At 41.6% G+C, this 16,252-nt stretch overlaps 1 protein-coding gene across 14 annotated transcripts in view; it reads right to left on the bottom strand.

Annotated features, from left to right (window-relative positions):
- Window positions 1-430: 430 nt before the first annotated feature.
- The window catches only part of SEMA5B (semaphorin 5B), a 585,589-nt gene continuing 569,767 nt past the window's right edge, over window positions 431-16,252 (bottom strand). For 13 of the 14 annotated variants that reach the window (XM_061609095.1, XM_061609094.1, XM_061609092.1 and 10 more), the window contains one exon: window positions 431-5,568. In XM_061609095.1, coding sequence (XP_061465079.1) covers window positions 5,413-5,568 — 156 coding nt within the window. In that variant the 3' untranslated portion in view covers window positions 431-5,412. Of the gene's footprint in view, window positions 5,569-6,028; window positions 6,099-16,252 lie in introns of all 14 variants that reach the window. The other variant, XM_061609103.1, reaches the window with a different exon arrangement.

Here is a 16,252-nt window from a genome sequence, read left to right as displayed (position 1 = left end):
ATCCTCTTGTTGTTTTTCAGTCATATTAGTCCCTCTCCCTAGAGCTTTCAGTTCCTTATTCTCACTCATATACATAGCTCTAAGTCTTCTTTCTCTCTCTCTCTCAAACTTATTTTCAACAAATACAAAATGAAGCCCTACAAAAATGTACCCCTGTAAAAGGCAGCAGGAAGAGCTGGAGTTGGTTAGTTCTGAATACTGAAAATAAAGATGAGTGGCTCCAATGAGTAGTTACCCAACTCTTCTTAAATTCACTCCACACCTTAACATCTTAACAAAAATTCAATCTGGGATTGTAACCTTTGAAATGAACTGGTATTTATTTACTTGTAGAAGAGCTTCAAATACTAATCAAGTGGAATGTAAAAGTGATATTTTGTAATAATACTTCAGTAAATTGTAACTCATTGTTCAAAATAATGTTTTTATTATTCCAACTTACTGCTTAGGTTTTGCTTACACACGCAACTCTACAAAGAATTAAAAGCAATAGGACCAATATACTAAGTCAATTTGGACTGTTTATTCATAAAGTATGAGCAAATACAAACATTGTTTACTTTGCCATTCTTAACAGGAATGGATTTTTTTGTGGGTTGGGAAGATGAACACTTCTAGCTACGAAAGTCAACTTCTCAATTTTAATTGAACAACAAAATTCATTTATCTATGAAAAAAACAAGTTTTTGTTAAAATCTGCTGTTTTCTCTTTTGGGGTCTCCCTTGAAACCTAACCTCAAGTCCAGCTGCTGCTTTTATTACTCTACATTTATTTCTAGACATTCAGCAGTGCATGTCTACCATTTGTATGCTTTATATATAAACATACACAGGATTTGAGTAAAGAGGACTTCATGAAGTTTACATTTAGATTTTGCTTTTGTAAGAAAGTCTCACATTTGGTATGACTATTAAACTGAGTTACTTAGTTTCAGTGGTGGATGGTTTTTTCTTAACATTAGATTTTGTAATGCACGGATGGGGAACACACCTAAGTCTACCTCCCCGCTGCAACTCAAATCATTTCCACTTCCTATGCACAGCTCTTCATCTAACTGCATTTCCTTCTCTAAAAAAACAAGGCAGCAGGTATACATGTACAACTCATATGTCATAGATGAGCCACTGAAATAGAGGTGTAAAAGCTCACATGTCCCTCTTTCCACTGCCATTACCTCATTCTTCAAGGGTTTGCTCTTTAGACAAAGAGGGTTTCCCTCCCCCCCTTCCCAATTATCCTGTGCATATTAATAAATGGCAAGGTGTTTTTTAAGTAGCTTCCCAGCAATAAATTCAATGTATATTTGTTAAAATATAAAGCCTCCAAAACCAAAATGGCAGAATGCTGCTGTGCTGGTAATTTGGTAGAGGCAGCAAAACATCCTCAATGTCAACTGGCCCTTCCAGAGACAAAGCAAACCAGTGTTGGGCTGGCATAGCGTTCTGATGAAGGTTTGCTGCTTTACCAGTCTAAACATTCTCTGTAGCCACATTACAGTACTAGAAGAGAACACTGGAATAACAGGCAGGAAAACGTTCATTTGGATGGGCAATGAAAGTGGGATAGGCCTATTCAGCTGGGTCAACTTCAACCTTCCACTCAATGGGCCCTTTTGCCTTAATCCAGAGTCTGGCATACCTTCCAAAATGGGTGTACACAGAGCTCCCCTCCTAAGAAGATTTACCCCATTTGTTTTAATGGTGGTGGCAGCAGCTTTGCACATGTGAAACCACAGATACTTTGGTCTACTGCCCCCATTTAAATGAATGGCATAGGTGTTCTGACAACTTGTAAGAAATTGCTATAGCAGGATGTGTTATAGCAAGAGCAGTCAGCTTACATCGTTCCTGTAAAAAGCTAATCTTTAACACACACCAGTAATAGTTTCTCACATTTGAGTGATCACGTTATGCTTATGAAATCAAAAGCTTATTAACATGTCTCCCTAGCCAAATAAGAAAAGCCACTCTCTTCCCCTGATCAAAGAAACTGAAAGGCAGACCAACCTCCAAAATATGTATAGCAAAATAGGATTTGCAGCTGAACTACATTATTCAAAAGAATCTGAATTTGCTGTGTACTTTGCTCTGGGTTCAACATACCTCTATCAAATGATAGCCCTAGTTGTCACAGCTGTTCGTGTGAATCTGGTAGATGTTGCCTAAGCTTATAAAGAAGGTTGTAATGTATTTGTAAGAAAAGGGAGGGCTTTGATTCCCCTTGGGTTGCCTTCCAGTGCCTTTCTATGGGGAAGAAAGTGGATCAGAGCTCCTTTATAGTACTTCTGACCCTAAAGATTTTGGACACAGCCTTGACAGCTCCTATAGGCTTGCATGCAAGTTGTGGACTTTTTAAGAGCTGTCCCGTGACACACAACTGGTTTAAGAAATCCCCTGAGTTTCAAAAGCAACAGGCTGTGACTAGATATTAACGAGTATCTCAGCTAGGTCTCTTTTCCACATGGCAAGGAATGCATCACTCACTGAAGTATATTCCAAAACGTTTGCACATGCTGTTTCCCCATCAAACGCTAGAACTGGGCCTTTGTTTCCTTTCTGACTAAGCCCTATTGGCAAAAGTTACAGTGCAGAAACAAAAGCATTTCCAGAGTGTACTACAGCATGCATTATGACAACCCAGTGTGTAATAAATGTCAGGTGTTTAGAAGAACCCTCTAGAGAATCAGCCCCATCTACCTTGGACATTAGCAAATGAGCATCTTAAAACTCTAAATTAACTAGTAAAGCAGGGATGCAAGAAAATGCACAGTGTCTTGTATCATTAACCTGCCCTGTGGCAGGGCACTTGTAAGGAATTCAGCTCTTACTTTGCATGAGAGTACAGTTCTTTAAGGGCAACATTTAATGCCAACACTAATGGAGTGATAAGGGTTCAGATGTTCTTTCCCACCCTTTCACTCTACTTTCTGTTCAAATGCCATCTGCACACTCCGAAAGCAATTGCCATTTATATTTTTGAAAGAATCATTTTTTCCATTCACATGCCTGGGAAGAATGAATTTGGAATAGCCTAACTAAAAATATTCATCGCCTGAAACCTGCCCTGATTTCAGGCACCTGAAGAAAAACTGTCATGCTGCATAACTGGGGGGGGGGGAATATTCAATAAGTAGAACAATATAAATTCTAATCTCCATCTGACTGAAAAATGTATCTTCCTTATTCCACGGCAAAAAAAGAATGAATGGAAAGTTTAACTCATTTGCATATATACCTTTTAAGAACTGTTGCAAAATACATTACAATTTCGAAACACCCCAGCGCCCTTTGAAACGATGCTTTACAATGACACTGACCCAACCATTTCTTAACAGATGTGCAAGCTCAGATGGAGCTTTAATTACCAGCAAGTGTCCCAATCATTTTAGGGGAAACAATAACATCTGTGTGTGCAGCAGCTTTCTCTTGTGAGGTTAGTGGAAGCTTTTCCACTCTCAAGAGCTTCATGTGTGTGCTAGAGAGTCCAGAAGAGTTTGGATTGGAATGTGAGTCTGCAGCAGTTTGAACATGTTCTCCGTCACTGGCATGTGAAAACAAACAGTAAAAAAAAAATCACAGTAGGCTGCATATTTGAACCCCCCCCAATCGTTCACCCGTGCACCCATCCAGACTACGTCAGCCACTAAAATTGTTCACTTTAGGCACCAATGCTTTGTGATGTGTAGTTGCATAAGGTAATCATGAGATGTTGGCATCAGCACTGAATTGTTTTTCCCTTTCAAACCAGCCACTCTGTGCCATGAACAGAACCACTGGCCAGTTTCCGCCTGTTTTAATGGCCTTGATTGTGCCATCACTCACACTCTACTTCCAAAAGGCATTTGAAAGGTGGCGGCTGTAATGAGCACACTGCTGACTGCCAGACAGTAAACCTGAATCTAGGACAAATGGCTTGGAGTATGGTCAAGCCAGCAACTACAAATAGATATGATCACTGCTAAAAGAAGATACAGAGGAGAAGCCCAAGCACTGGAAGTGCTCATCACTCATGAAGGGACTGGCTCACACTCATTACATGCTCTGTTCTGTGGCAGTCTCCATCTCTTAGCACCAGGAATTATGCTGAACAACAGTGGTAAACTGACTCACATTGCCAGACACACTGGGAATGTCCATTAAAGCAAGGTGTGCTTCTGGCTAGACATGAATGGCAGACAATCATCTGGCCAAAGACAACATGGCTTCCATACTGGTCTCATATACTCACATATAAACAATGAATAACATTTCAAAATTGGACTATTATTGTTTGAAAATGCTACAGACCCCACTTTACCTTTACTGTAGTAAAAAGTACTTTTTCTTCTTAGACACTGAAGAATGGTGTCAGCTGATGATGCCTATTGTACTTTCATGGAGAAGTACTACCTGGAAGACGCTAAAGGAATCTGCAGTAGGCTTTCTGGGTTAGACTATGCTATAAAGACATTTTTCAGAGACAAACTTAAAACATTTTTTTTCTTTCAAGTGAATAAAAAAATTATAAAAAATAAAATCAGCATTAGCACAAAGCTTGGTGATTTCAACAAGGGCAGCAAGGCCATCAATCTAGCAGCTCCATAAGAGACAACTGCAATCAAAGTTAAAAGAAAATAGTTACCCCCACCCCCTCCAAAATCAGGATACTCCATGGCTCTTGTTCCATTCTCTTCATCTTTTCTCCAGTGGGATAAATTCTCTTGCATTTACCCAGAGCCCATGCTTCAAGTACCCAAACCTATTTTTCATGTAACGCCATCCTACTTTTGCCTCAAAACTGACTGGAAAGGTTTCAAAAAGCTTCTTTTGTGTGAAGTGCCTCATCTTTCCTTTGTAAATCTCACAGGACTTTTTTTTACAGAAGGTTGCATATATTTCGACATGTCACAGGAAATGGTGATGAAATTGATAACCCCAAAGCTTCAACACCAAACTCTTGAGCACAATGTTCGATAAGGCTTGTATTGTGGATGACATTCATATTACCATTATCCTGTAGGCATATGAAGTATGCATCTCAATGCATTGGTGGTATTTCTCTTCCACGTCCACTGAGTTTCTGAAGCAGTGCTGGGTAGGCATATACCATTCCACACAATATTAGCACATAATGCTTGGTTCCTGGATTACTTTGGCATCAGACACAAAGGAGCATCTCCAGCCGCAAATATCCATAGCAGTATGTTTTATTTCTAGCTCAGGACTCCTCAAAAACCTTGGGCAAGATGATCCATTATCCAATAGCAGTCCACTTAAGGAGATGTACTACTCAAAAGTAAGACCACTGATAAAGGAGGGGGGGAAAGGCCCACTGTATAATATTTACATCTAGAGATTGGGCCAATATTTGGTCCATAAACTCAATTTTAAAAAATAAAAATAAGGAAGCAACCCAGTTCCTGGTGTCCATCATCAGCTGTTAGTAAAGGTCCTTCCAGGGGAGGCCTCAGGCCTGTAGTCATATTTATTCAGTGTACTGGGGTAATAGGTTGTTGTGTACACATTTGTTTGCTGCAAAGGATAGAAGTTGGTTCTGTCATCTGGTATTAAATTGTTCTTGTTAAGTGTCTGTGAAAGAAAAACAGAGATTTATAGAGATGCTCTTTCCCCTCCCTTCTTATTGTCTGAATATTCACCTTCCATTTTCTAGTGCAATTTTCTATTGGCACCTTCTGTCTCTCCAGGGGTCCTTGCAAGTATTTTGTGGCTCTCTACAGAGACCTTCTGTGAATGGGGCCGTGGCTCCTGCTGGCTCTGCCAGCATTTGGGGGAATCTTAGCCAAACCACTACTATGAACCAAGATCCATGGATGTTTTCAGATTTGGGAGCATGGCTTTGCCACATTAGTGACATGGTGTCCGATGGCCACTGCCATCTTCATCAGCCATTATCGTGCAACCATATTGGGCCTAATGAGAAGTAACTGTACAGACTGAGAGTGGATCCCTTCTACATGTTTCACTCCAGCTCCCTCCCAATAGCAGTGAACCAAAAGCTTTTGCTTTGGAAGAACAGGTGCACATTTACCTGATCTCCATCTCCACTGGTAGATATCCAGGTTTGGACCCCCCGATATTAAGTGTGTCACTTCTGTAAGCTACAGTATAAGTAACAAGGCATGGTCACATTTGAGGGGAAAAAGATTTCTGAAGAAAATTAACAACCAACCACGTTACAAGTAGTTGTCAACAGCATGGAGAAAAAATGTAGGTGAAATGTAGGAATATTTTTAACTGCAGATGTTTAAATACGGGGGGTCTACCCTTCCTTTACTAGGCATTTATTAAAGAATCACATTTAACGACACCACCAAAAACTGGGTGTGTTGGTTTTGCCTCCCACTGTAAAACTTTACTGTCAAAAACAGATGGATCTCATTTCAACATACACTATTTTCCTTTAACCTACGCTCAATATACGTCTGCCTGCTACACACAGATGACGGCCCAGTTCTGAAAGTACAAGCCACCACAAATGCTTCCTCCAGTGTCCTGCTGAGATTCATGGTCATTTCTTTCCCCTTCTTCAAAATGCCTTGTAATGGCAGGGGGGGATCAATTTTGTCCAGATGAAACCGTCATCTAACCAATCAGCGTGTCGACCTTTGTTTAAGAAATTATAGGTACCATTGAATTTAAAGAAGCATCCCAAATGATAATTCTTAATTATAAGGCAGCCTAACAATCCTGCTCATTTATATTGTGATGAGACTGTTTCTTTGCTGAAGTCTGTATGAAAATTGTTTTTCAAAATCTGTGTATTGCTTCCAGAGTAAGCCCTAAACATGACTAGGATGACCCTCACTTGAAGACCTAAGCCATCCATAATCACATGTAGTTTGGTCCTCCGCTCCCTTCACCCATGTACAAATATCTGCTGATAAAGATACAATAATGCAGGCAGCCCATAAGGATTTAGAATGCATTGATAAAACAATATTTTTGTCCCTGAAGATTGCTAGTAAGCCAAGTCATCCTTATTTCCCAAATCTCTCTTTTCTTTAGTGCTCCTCCAAGACTATTTTAGCAAATGGCTTGTTAGCAAGTTATGGGTATTGGACCAATGGTCTCACTTAGTGTAAGGCACCTTCCTATGCTCATGTTGAATAATGGGGTTTTTTTTGGTCAATCTAGCTCTATATTACTGATGGGTAGTGGCTCTCCAGTGTGACAAATACAGGACATTCCCAGACCTACCAGGAGGTGCTGGGAGAATGAACCTGGGACCTGCAAGCAAAGCCATAACTGCACTTAAATACAAACATTTTTCTCTCGTTAGAAGATTGTCTAATTGCATTATTTCATATTCGAGCATCAAGTACTTACAAGAATGGCTCATTGGTGCCTGAGAAAAGAAGTCTGTCACATTTGGACACATTCAGAAAGAGAAGCAGTGTGGAACAGCATCTTTGCAAAGGATTTTAAAAAGAATTATATAGTCCTGACCTATCTATTACAAATGAAACAGACAGTATCTTGCCCTTTTCTAAACATAAGTGTAGCTCTTTCATTATACTATGAAAGGGAGGTCTCAATGATCTCCCTACCAGGTCACTGGCCAGATCAAAAACTGCTTAAACTTCAGTAACTCTATCGCATCAGGTACAATTATATTTATTTATAAAGTACCTCCTCGCTCACACTAGGCCAGGGAGGGCACTTTTCAAGCCTGCAGGAACTACTTTTGTTTTACTAGAACCCAGAGGTCCATGGACCACAGCCAGCTGCAAAAATCATACACCTAGAATTAAGGAATTCTGAGCCCAGAAAGTTATTTTGAGTGCCAGCATTGAACTCACAGGTCTTCCATGCAAAAGTTTGCTCCTGGTTATCCCCCCCCCACCCAGCAATACCATCATGAATCCTGCTTTTGTCATTTCAGTAGTATAATTTTGGAGTGGGGAGCTATTTGGCAATTAAACAACAGAAATCATTGTTGATCTGCTTGAAATCACCCAGATCTGGCCACCCCTGGAGACAGATAGTGGGTTGGACCCAAAAGTGCCTTTCTACACATTGAAGGAGCATAGAAGGGCTGGTTTATACCTTGATCTCTAAAGTGTTCTGCAAGAAAAGTGAAATGAAAATCAAAGGTGTTCTTCCTGTTGCACAATTGGATACATGAGGACTCCAACAATCTCCCTATAAGAGCACTATGTGAATTCTTTTGCTAGCATTTGCAGAACAACATTCTCAGAACTCAGTAATCTATGTCTGGAGCACAGGATATCATCCATTTAGCTTGCATGATGCTGACTGTGCCATCCCACTCTTTCACCTCCATCTCCTGGCACCTAAAGGCCTAACAAGCCACCTTGCTGGTTACCACAACAGCCAACCCAATTATCTTTAAAGGTGATGTGACAGAGCTGTTATTGTGTGTGGTGTACATCCTCTGCTTTTGTTTCACTATCATCTCTGGTCAAACAAGATTTATGGGATTTTGAAAATCGTATAAAACCCAGACTAGATTTAATAGTTGAGCACTGGGGTGGGGATGTGTGTATATGTTACAGTGAGTCCATCAAACTTCCATTCTGTGGGGAAACACCTTTTTCCAGTCTGAAGATAAAATAATGAAGGGGCCTGAGCTAGAAGTGGTAAAAGCTGAAGGCAGGTTCTGCTTGCAGCTTCCCAGTAACAGCCACATGTCCCCTTATTTATAGCGCAGCACAGCAGCCAGCAAAGGTTCAGAACTAGTACGGCTGCTAATATTCTACATAAACTTGGCAAAGACAAACATATGAACCCTTAAGAGGCAGCATCCACTGATCTTAAATAAGACATGTGTGACAAGCCCACCTGGGTTGCTGCTGCCATCAGGTAATGACACCTCTGCAAAATGCATCATTGCTCTGCCAGTGTAATCTTCCCTGCATGAGCATGGCTGACTGCTCAATTTAACTCAACCCAATGAATTAAAGAGGGTCAGGGGAAGAGACTAATAGCTTTCAACTAAGCTGTACTGCTAAATCCTTTTTGTTCCTCCTCAGTAAGCCTTCTTACTTTCTCTTCCTAGCAGGTATTATGTAAATCAAGCATTCCTTGAAGTGTTATTTAGAGCTGCGGGATGATACAATAGAAAGAATGTTGTTTCCCACCCCCAAACCATTGCCTTTCATAGCAGACTCTGCCCTCTGAAAACATGTGCTTTGTCACTCAAGCAGTGAAAAATGGAATGGACTGCCTTCAAGTCGATCCTGACTTATGGCCACCTATGAATAGGGTTTTCATGGTAAGCGGTATTCAGAGGGGATTTTACCATTGCCTTCCTCTGAGGCTGAGAGGCAGTGACTGGCCCAAGGTCACCCAGTGAGCTTCATGGCCGTGTGGGCAAAATCTGTATTTGGGGAGGGTTGTATTTCAGGGGGGAAGAGTTGGGGGGATGGAAGAAATGGTTTACTAATCTAGCCAAGGACCTCATTTTAAAGCCATATGGTGCAAAGACGGGTGTCAAGGAGAAATGGTTGCTAACTTTCCAGACTGCTGCAATTCATCAGCTTTTGACCGATGGCTAAACTGTATACAGATTGCTGTGGCTGGCTCAAATGATGCACAGCAGAAGGCTCATTGTAGAAAGAAAGCTCTTACTGTGGAGATATCATTGTGTTTGCCATGCCACAAGTGGGGATAAAGGGTGAGGAAAGGAGAAAGCCAGTGAAATTGAAAGAGCAACCTATCAAATTAAAAGATAGGAGATTGCCATCTTGTGTTTTCCAAGGGATAGATGGGCAAAAATGTACAAGCATGTGTCTGGCCCAGCCGCACACTCCTCCTGGGAAAGCAAATGTAGTTAAAAGTCTGCTTTTCTATCTCTAGCTTGCAAAAAAAAAGTGTTATTTTCAGCAGCAGTAAAAATGACCATCCACAAGGGAACAAGATGTTAAGAAGTCAGGAAATGCTTTGGAACATCACATCCCCCTTCTAGTTTTATTTCTCATTTCACAGCTGGAAGGTCCTCTGATTTTTTTCTGTGATTGCCACATCATCTGAAATTATTCTTCCGGGGTGGGGGTGGGGGGGTTTCCCAGTCCCCAGCACTGATATTTTGCTACAGCAACTAGCAACCGTACATCTCTGGTAGGCTAATGAATCACAGGTCATATTATTTGCTATCTTTTTTGCCAAAGGTACTGCACCAGACTGATGTAACTAAGTGTCTCTCTGTTGACAGAAGGAAGGCTATATTGTGGAAATGTCAACATTCCTCCTGCATCTAAGAGCTGCATCCTCAAAAAAAAATCCCATATCTGAAAGTTACGAGCCTGTGTTTTGCCAGTCTATGTTTTGCCACACACAACACACACACACTTCCTATTGCTTTGTTCCCTCATTGCCAAGAGCCACCATGCATTGCCCCAGCCATCCCCCATTATTATTCTCTATTCACTAATCCTGCCTGACACACAATCCCCAACATCTCCTTTGTTTGCAGCCCCACAGACTGAACCTATTACTTCCTACTCTTTTCCAAAGGACACTTTTCTCCTGCCGAGTTCTTTTCTCTGGGTGTGTGGCTGGCTGTCACCAGTGGTGGAGCCAAAGGAAAGAAAGGACCAGTCTCTGTCTTGAACTGCTTCTGAACTGTATGTAATGAGATTGGCCAAACTGTCTCAAAGCTCATAGTGCTAGACAATTATTAATTTTTTGTTTACAAATCCTGTGTGATACCATGAACGTTTTGTATAATTCTAGCTCATCCCCAGTCCTTTTTGTTTATATGCAGCACTTAGCTAAGCCAAGGTTTGACATGTGTTGTCCAGTCATGATCTAGCTCTCTCAGACTAACCATGAGCTGAAAACCATGAACAAACCTTAGTTACAGCTCACAGTTAGTCTGGAAAGAGCTTAACTATGAGCTGGGATTTGGATGACCAGGGAGAAGCAAAGCACCTCCAAGCTCCTCTCCGGGAGCCCGCACATTCAGAGTCTACCAGCTACTGTGGAGTGATCAACAGAGAAAGGCTATCGGCTTTGCCTTCTCAACTACTTGGAAGCTTCCAGCTAACCACTGTTGGAAAAGGATTTTGGATTATTTATTTATTTAAAATATTTCTAACCTGCCCTTCTACCGAGCACTCAAGGTGGCTCACAATAAAATCGTACACAAAAAATTAAAATAGATGAAAATACAAAAAATACAGTTAAGAAATATAAGGGAGTGATACTGAAAGAGACTAAAGAGGTAAAACTAAAAAAGGGAGGGGATAAAATCAGTTCCAGACTCTACCTTCAGTCCCTGAATTAGATGGACCCCAGTTTGATTGAATAGGTCTCATCATAAGAAGATACATAGCTGCCTTACACTCTCAGGCAGGGCTTTTTTTGTGACAGTACTCACCGGTACAGAATACCAGCACCTCTTTTTTTGCTGCCCACGCCAGCCATTTTGTGCTGGCACCTATAATACTTTTATCAAGGTGCAAGTACTGACACCTCATTTTTTAACCAAAAAAGGACTGCTCTCGGGCATTGTTCTATGTGCACTAGCCAGCCTGCCCCTCCAGATGACAGGCTATAACTTCCATAAGCCCATTCAGCATGGCTAGTGGTGAGAGTTACAGTGCAAAACACCTGGAAGCCACCAGGCTGAGGAGAGCTGGTCCATTCTGACTGGTAACAGCTCTTCAAAGTCTTGGGCAGAGGTCTTTCCCAGACCTGTAATCCAAAAAGCTTTTATTGCAAGATGCCACGGACTGAACTTGGAACATCTTCCTGGAAAACAGGTGCTCTATCATTAAGCTATGTCCTGTTCCATTTAGATTTACTGAAGTTCTTGGGATTTCACTATCCTACATGTTTTTCATGTAGAAATCCCAGGTTCCACTTGCAGACTCACAAAATTAGATATGGGAGTATCCACATATTTCGTCCTCCGGGATGTATAGGGATCTTGTCCTCACCCTGCTGGCTGGCAACTTTGAGTACCATGATCAGCCAAACATATTGGCAGGGCAGAAAATCCCCTTCCCCATACTGTGGATCATTACAGTCATGATTATCAGCAGAGTTATAACTCATACTTGTGGGTATGGCCCTTCTGGAAGCCCCACTTGGAAAAGCAATGGCTAAAACAGCAGGTGCTTATGTTTTAATAGCTGCTGTTATTACAGCCCAAACAACCTGGCTGAGGAGGGAATGGTGTAAGGAGCTTTGCCATATTGCATGATATAAGCAACTCATAGTACAATATGCATTCGTGCTGAACAGAACACAACCCCGTCAAAGCACTGTAGTAGCTATTGCTAATTAATGACACATGAATGGTTGGGTTAGATGACTTGAAATATTCCCCCACAACCTCGGCTAAAAGATCTGACAACAGAACCCACAATATTCTTGACAAAAGGGGCAGAATAGATTCCCCCCCTTCTCCTAATCATTACTGTCTTGGCACATTATCATCAGTGAAATGATCGATGGGTCGCTGCCATCAACAGCATTTACATTTCATCCATATGTACTTGAATGTCTAAATCACCCTTACGCAGGGATCACATTCCTGCAATGAAACCATTTTAAATTGTTTTTTTTAAAATAAAAACCAGACAGCATAAAAGGAAGGCACATGCAGCAGAAAGGACACCTGCAGGATTTAATGTTAAATGGTGTAAGAAACAACAGGGAAGAAGAAGAAGGAGAGGACATGTGTTTTCCAAAGTACTGATCAGATGAAACAGACTTAAATTGCAACTATATTGCAGTTTGCTAATTTAATCTCTACTTCATACCACCACCTGTGTTACTTCTGTTACTAAGGTTACATAAAGTTGCTTGTCTGCTTCATGTATTATTAGGTCATATTAGCACAAAACCCCAGGACTAAATTCTTATTTTTGCCCTGTCTCTTTTTTATTATATTCATTACTCTGCCCTCCATTCCATCTTGTTATTCTCACTTATTTTGTAATGAGGGGGGGAATTGTGGGCAAGACAGTGTATTTCAATGTAATTTGGTTGATACTTCTAGATTTTCTAAAAAAATATTGTGGAAGTTGGCAATATATATATTATTTAAAAAAGCTTTAGGCATAAATAATTCAGTCACATCCTTCTGCAGTGTCCTTTAAATAATGACCAAATTGACCGTGTCTCCTAATAAAGTGGATCTCCTCCACTTCAGTAATGACAGCAGGTGCCCTACTTTGCAAAATCTCAAGTTCATCTGTGCCTTTTTTCCCCCTGAAGCTCAAGCGACCTAAACTGGTGGAACTAATGCATGAGCAGAACTTGGAAAAGTTACTTTTTTAAAACTACAACTCCCATCAGCCCCAGCCAGCATGGCCACTGGATTGGGCTGATGGAAATTGCAGTTCAAAAAAGTAACTTTTCCAAGCTCTGTGCATGAGCCACCATGGAGCAGATTGTTATCCTTCAGATTGTAAGCCAGCCAGCAAGCAAGGAGTGTCTTGTTTGTTGTTTTTATTAATACTTCGTAAGACGCTTTGGGAGCCATTTTGGCTGTAGAGTGGAGTAAAAATGGCTTTAAATAAAAATAAACAAATACAGAAACACACCAGTTTCCTAATAGGGCTAACAATGCTTCTCACAACACCAAGTTTGCAGTTGCTTACTCACTGGAAACCCTACTCATTTCAGCAACAACTGTTCACCTTACCACTCTGGTATTCAGAGGGTGAGTCAACCAAGGTAGAATAATTGAAAATGGAAATGGACTGCCTTCAAGTTGATCCTGACTTATGGTGACCCTATAAATAGGGTTTTCATGGTAAGTGGTGTTCAGAGGGGGTTTACCATTGCCTTCCTCTGAAGCTGAGAGGCAGTGACTGGCCCAAGGTCACCCAGCAAGCTTCATGGCTGTGTGGGAATTCTTGAAATTCTGTTGGTTATCGCTTTCCCATATTTCCTCTATTTGACCAATTCAGAACGTCTGTTAAAGTTTCCCTCTCCCTTGTGTCCATCCCCTCCTAGGATCTCTGCAAGGGCTCCAAATGTCTAGTCCATTTTTACATGGACTAGTCCATTTTCCCTGCCCCCCAACACCTAGTCATATCCATAGTATAGACTTAAACAGACTTGAACATTCCCTCTTCCCTGTAAATTATAGATCTGATGGAGAATGAGTTGGGTGAAGGCAGAGATCTTCTAACTAACTAGCTAAATGCTGACTAAAGAACCATTTCCAGGATTCTCTAGGGGAAGCTATGGGAGGTAAAAAAAACAATGTTAAGTTTGTAGTGTAGACAGGGCCCTCTTCCTAATTGCCTTCTCACTCCTATACTGTAGTCCCTAGACAATCTCATCTGCTAGAAGCCCAATGTGTGTCTGTCCCCATGGTTTCTACCATGTTGCTCCCTACAGCTGGAACAGCCTCTCCTCCTCTATTATAAACAGGTCATTTCTTCCTCCTTTAAGGATCCACGTCCTCAGCTGTTCGTTTGCTGAATGCAGTCTGACTGCACCTTCACCGCCATCTGAGTCTTTCTTACCTCATACTCTGCTACCCATCTGTCAACTCCTGATCTCTCCACTCCCATCTTATCTATCTAATGTAGATGCCAAAATTTGCGGTCAGGCACCATTATCACATTGATGCTTCTATGCAGCACAGTGTCTAATTGATGGCACTAAATAAATATCAGATAATAGCTCAAGAATCCTTCTTATTCAGGAGCAGTCTTACTGTGTAGATGGAAGGAGGTGAATGATTTCAGGCCTAGAAAATGTCTCAAATTAATGAAACTATGCCACAAACTTACAATAGGATCCAGATTGTGTTTTCCTTTCTTTGTAAATCAATATTTATTTAATTAGCCGAAAGAATGGAAAGGGATAGGAGAAAAAGGGGAGGGGGAAGAATCTAATTTGCCTGACATGATTAACCTTTTACAAATTTACGCTGACTTGCACTTAACAAAAGTGCTTTCTTATTAACCTTCTTCCAACTTTATATCAGGCAAAAGAGTTCTGCAAGGAGCTCAACATTTCTGAGCTCAATTTAAGTAAGGAAGAATCTCACTGCCCTTTGTCATTTATATTGCAACTGTATCCACATCCTGATGGGTCTGTTAGTGTGCAAAGGTAATGGTCTGACACAGAGGCATTTATTCAGAGTCCATGAGAACACGAAAGTGCCGAATGCCAGAAGCCTGATTTGCGAGGTGGGAGATCATGAGCAGGTAACTGAACAAGCCCTGAGTTGCCCAGCATTCAAGCCTACTGAACAGGGCTGGCCCAAGACATTTGCTGCTTGAGGGGCAGGACAAAATGGGGACCCCCCTTCCTTGTACCAAAGCTGACTGGACTGGCAGCTGAACTGCACCTGAGGGCAGCAGGGTCACTTAAGGGCCACAGAGCAGGCTACATGATACACACAGCTCTCTTCTCCAATGGGAATAGAGGAAACTGCCTTATACCGAATCAGGCCATTTGTTCATCTAACTCGGTATTGTCTACACGGGGGTTGCCAGCATGATGCCCTCCAGATGTTACTATGTTCACTAGTCTAATGAAAAAGAAATAAGCAGATGGCAGCAGAAACTGTTCTGCTACATGGTTTGCCTACAAGGAGCAGCAGTTGGCGTAGCATGCTTGTCCCTACAGTGGCATATGATCAATCTCACCCTGCTTACATCCCATGCACATAGCTTAATGCAGGGGTAGCCAACATTGTCCAACTGATGGCACTATAGTGCTCTTCAGATGTTTTGGACTCCCAACATCCAGCAGCTAAAGCCAGCAGGGCCAATGTTCAGGAAAGATAGCAGCTGTAGGCCAACAGCATCTGGATGGCACCATGTTAGCTACCCCTGGTCTGCTAACTTGGCACAGCTCTACAGGGCTTCAGTCAGGGACATTCCCAGCCCTACCTGAAGATACTGGGGACAGAATCTGGGACCTTTCTTAAGACACTATTAAGGAAGTACACTGCGCTGCTAAATGGTTTTGCACTGCAAAAGAGGATGGGGACCAAACCAAAATGAGTTGACTCTGCCTACCATTGCCCTCCGCCCAGCCATTCCTAATGAACACCAGCCACCTCTGCGAACCAGGATAAAATTATTTAGCTGGAAATTCCTACCTACCCAATCAAGTCCTGGATGCCCAAGGGAAGAGGACTGTTTGTTAGGGTTCCTATCATGTGAATTGAAAAGATAATGGCCCACAGCTATCATCTCCCCCAGCATTCAAAATATTTCACAAGGATCTCACTGAGACAAAGAATCTGCCCCAGAGACCAGTTAACGGCTCTGTTCCTCTGCTAAGCATTATTATAGAAACATGTTCACAG

This window comes from Rhineura floridana, chromosome 2 (assembly GCF_030035675.1).
Source record: "Rhineura floridana isolate rRhiFlo1 chromosome 2, rRhiFlo1.hap2, whole genome shotgun sequence".
NCBI classification, from domain to species: Eukaryota; Metazoa; Chordata; class Lepidosauria; order Squamata; family Rhineuridae; genus Rhineura; species Rhineura floridana.
Note: the sequence above shows the minus strand (reverse complement) of the source record. Positions and strands in the feature narration are given on the sequence as shown.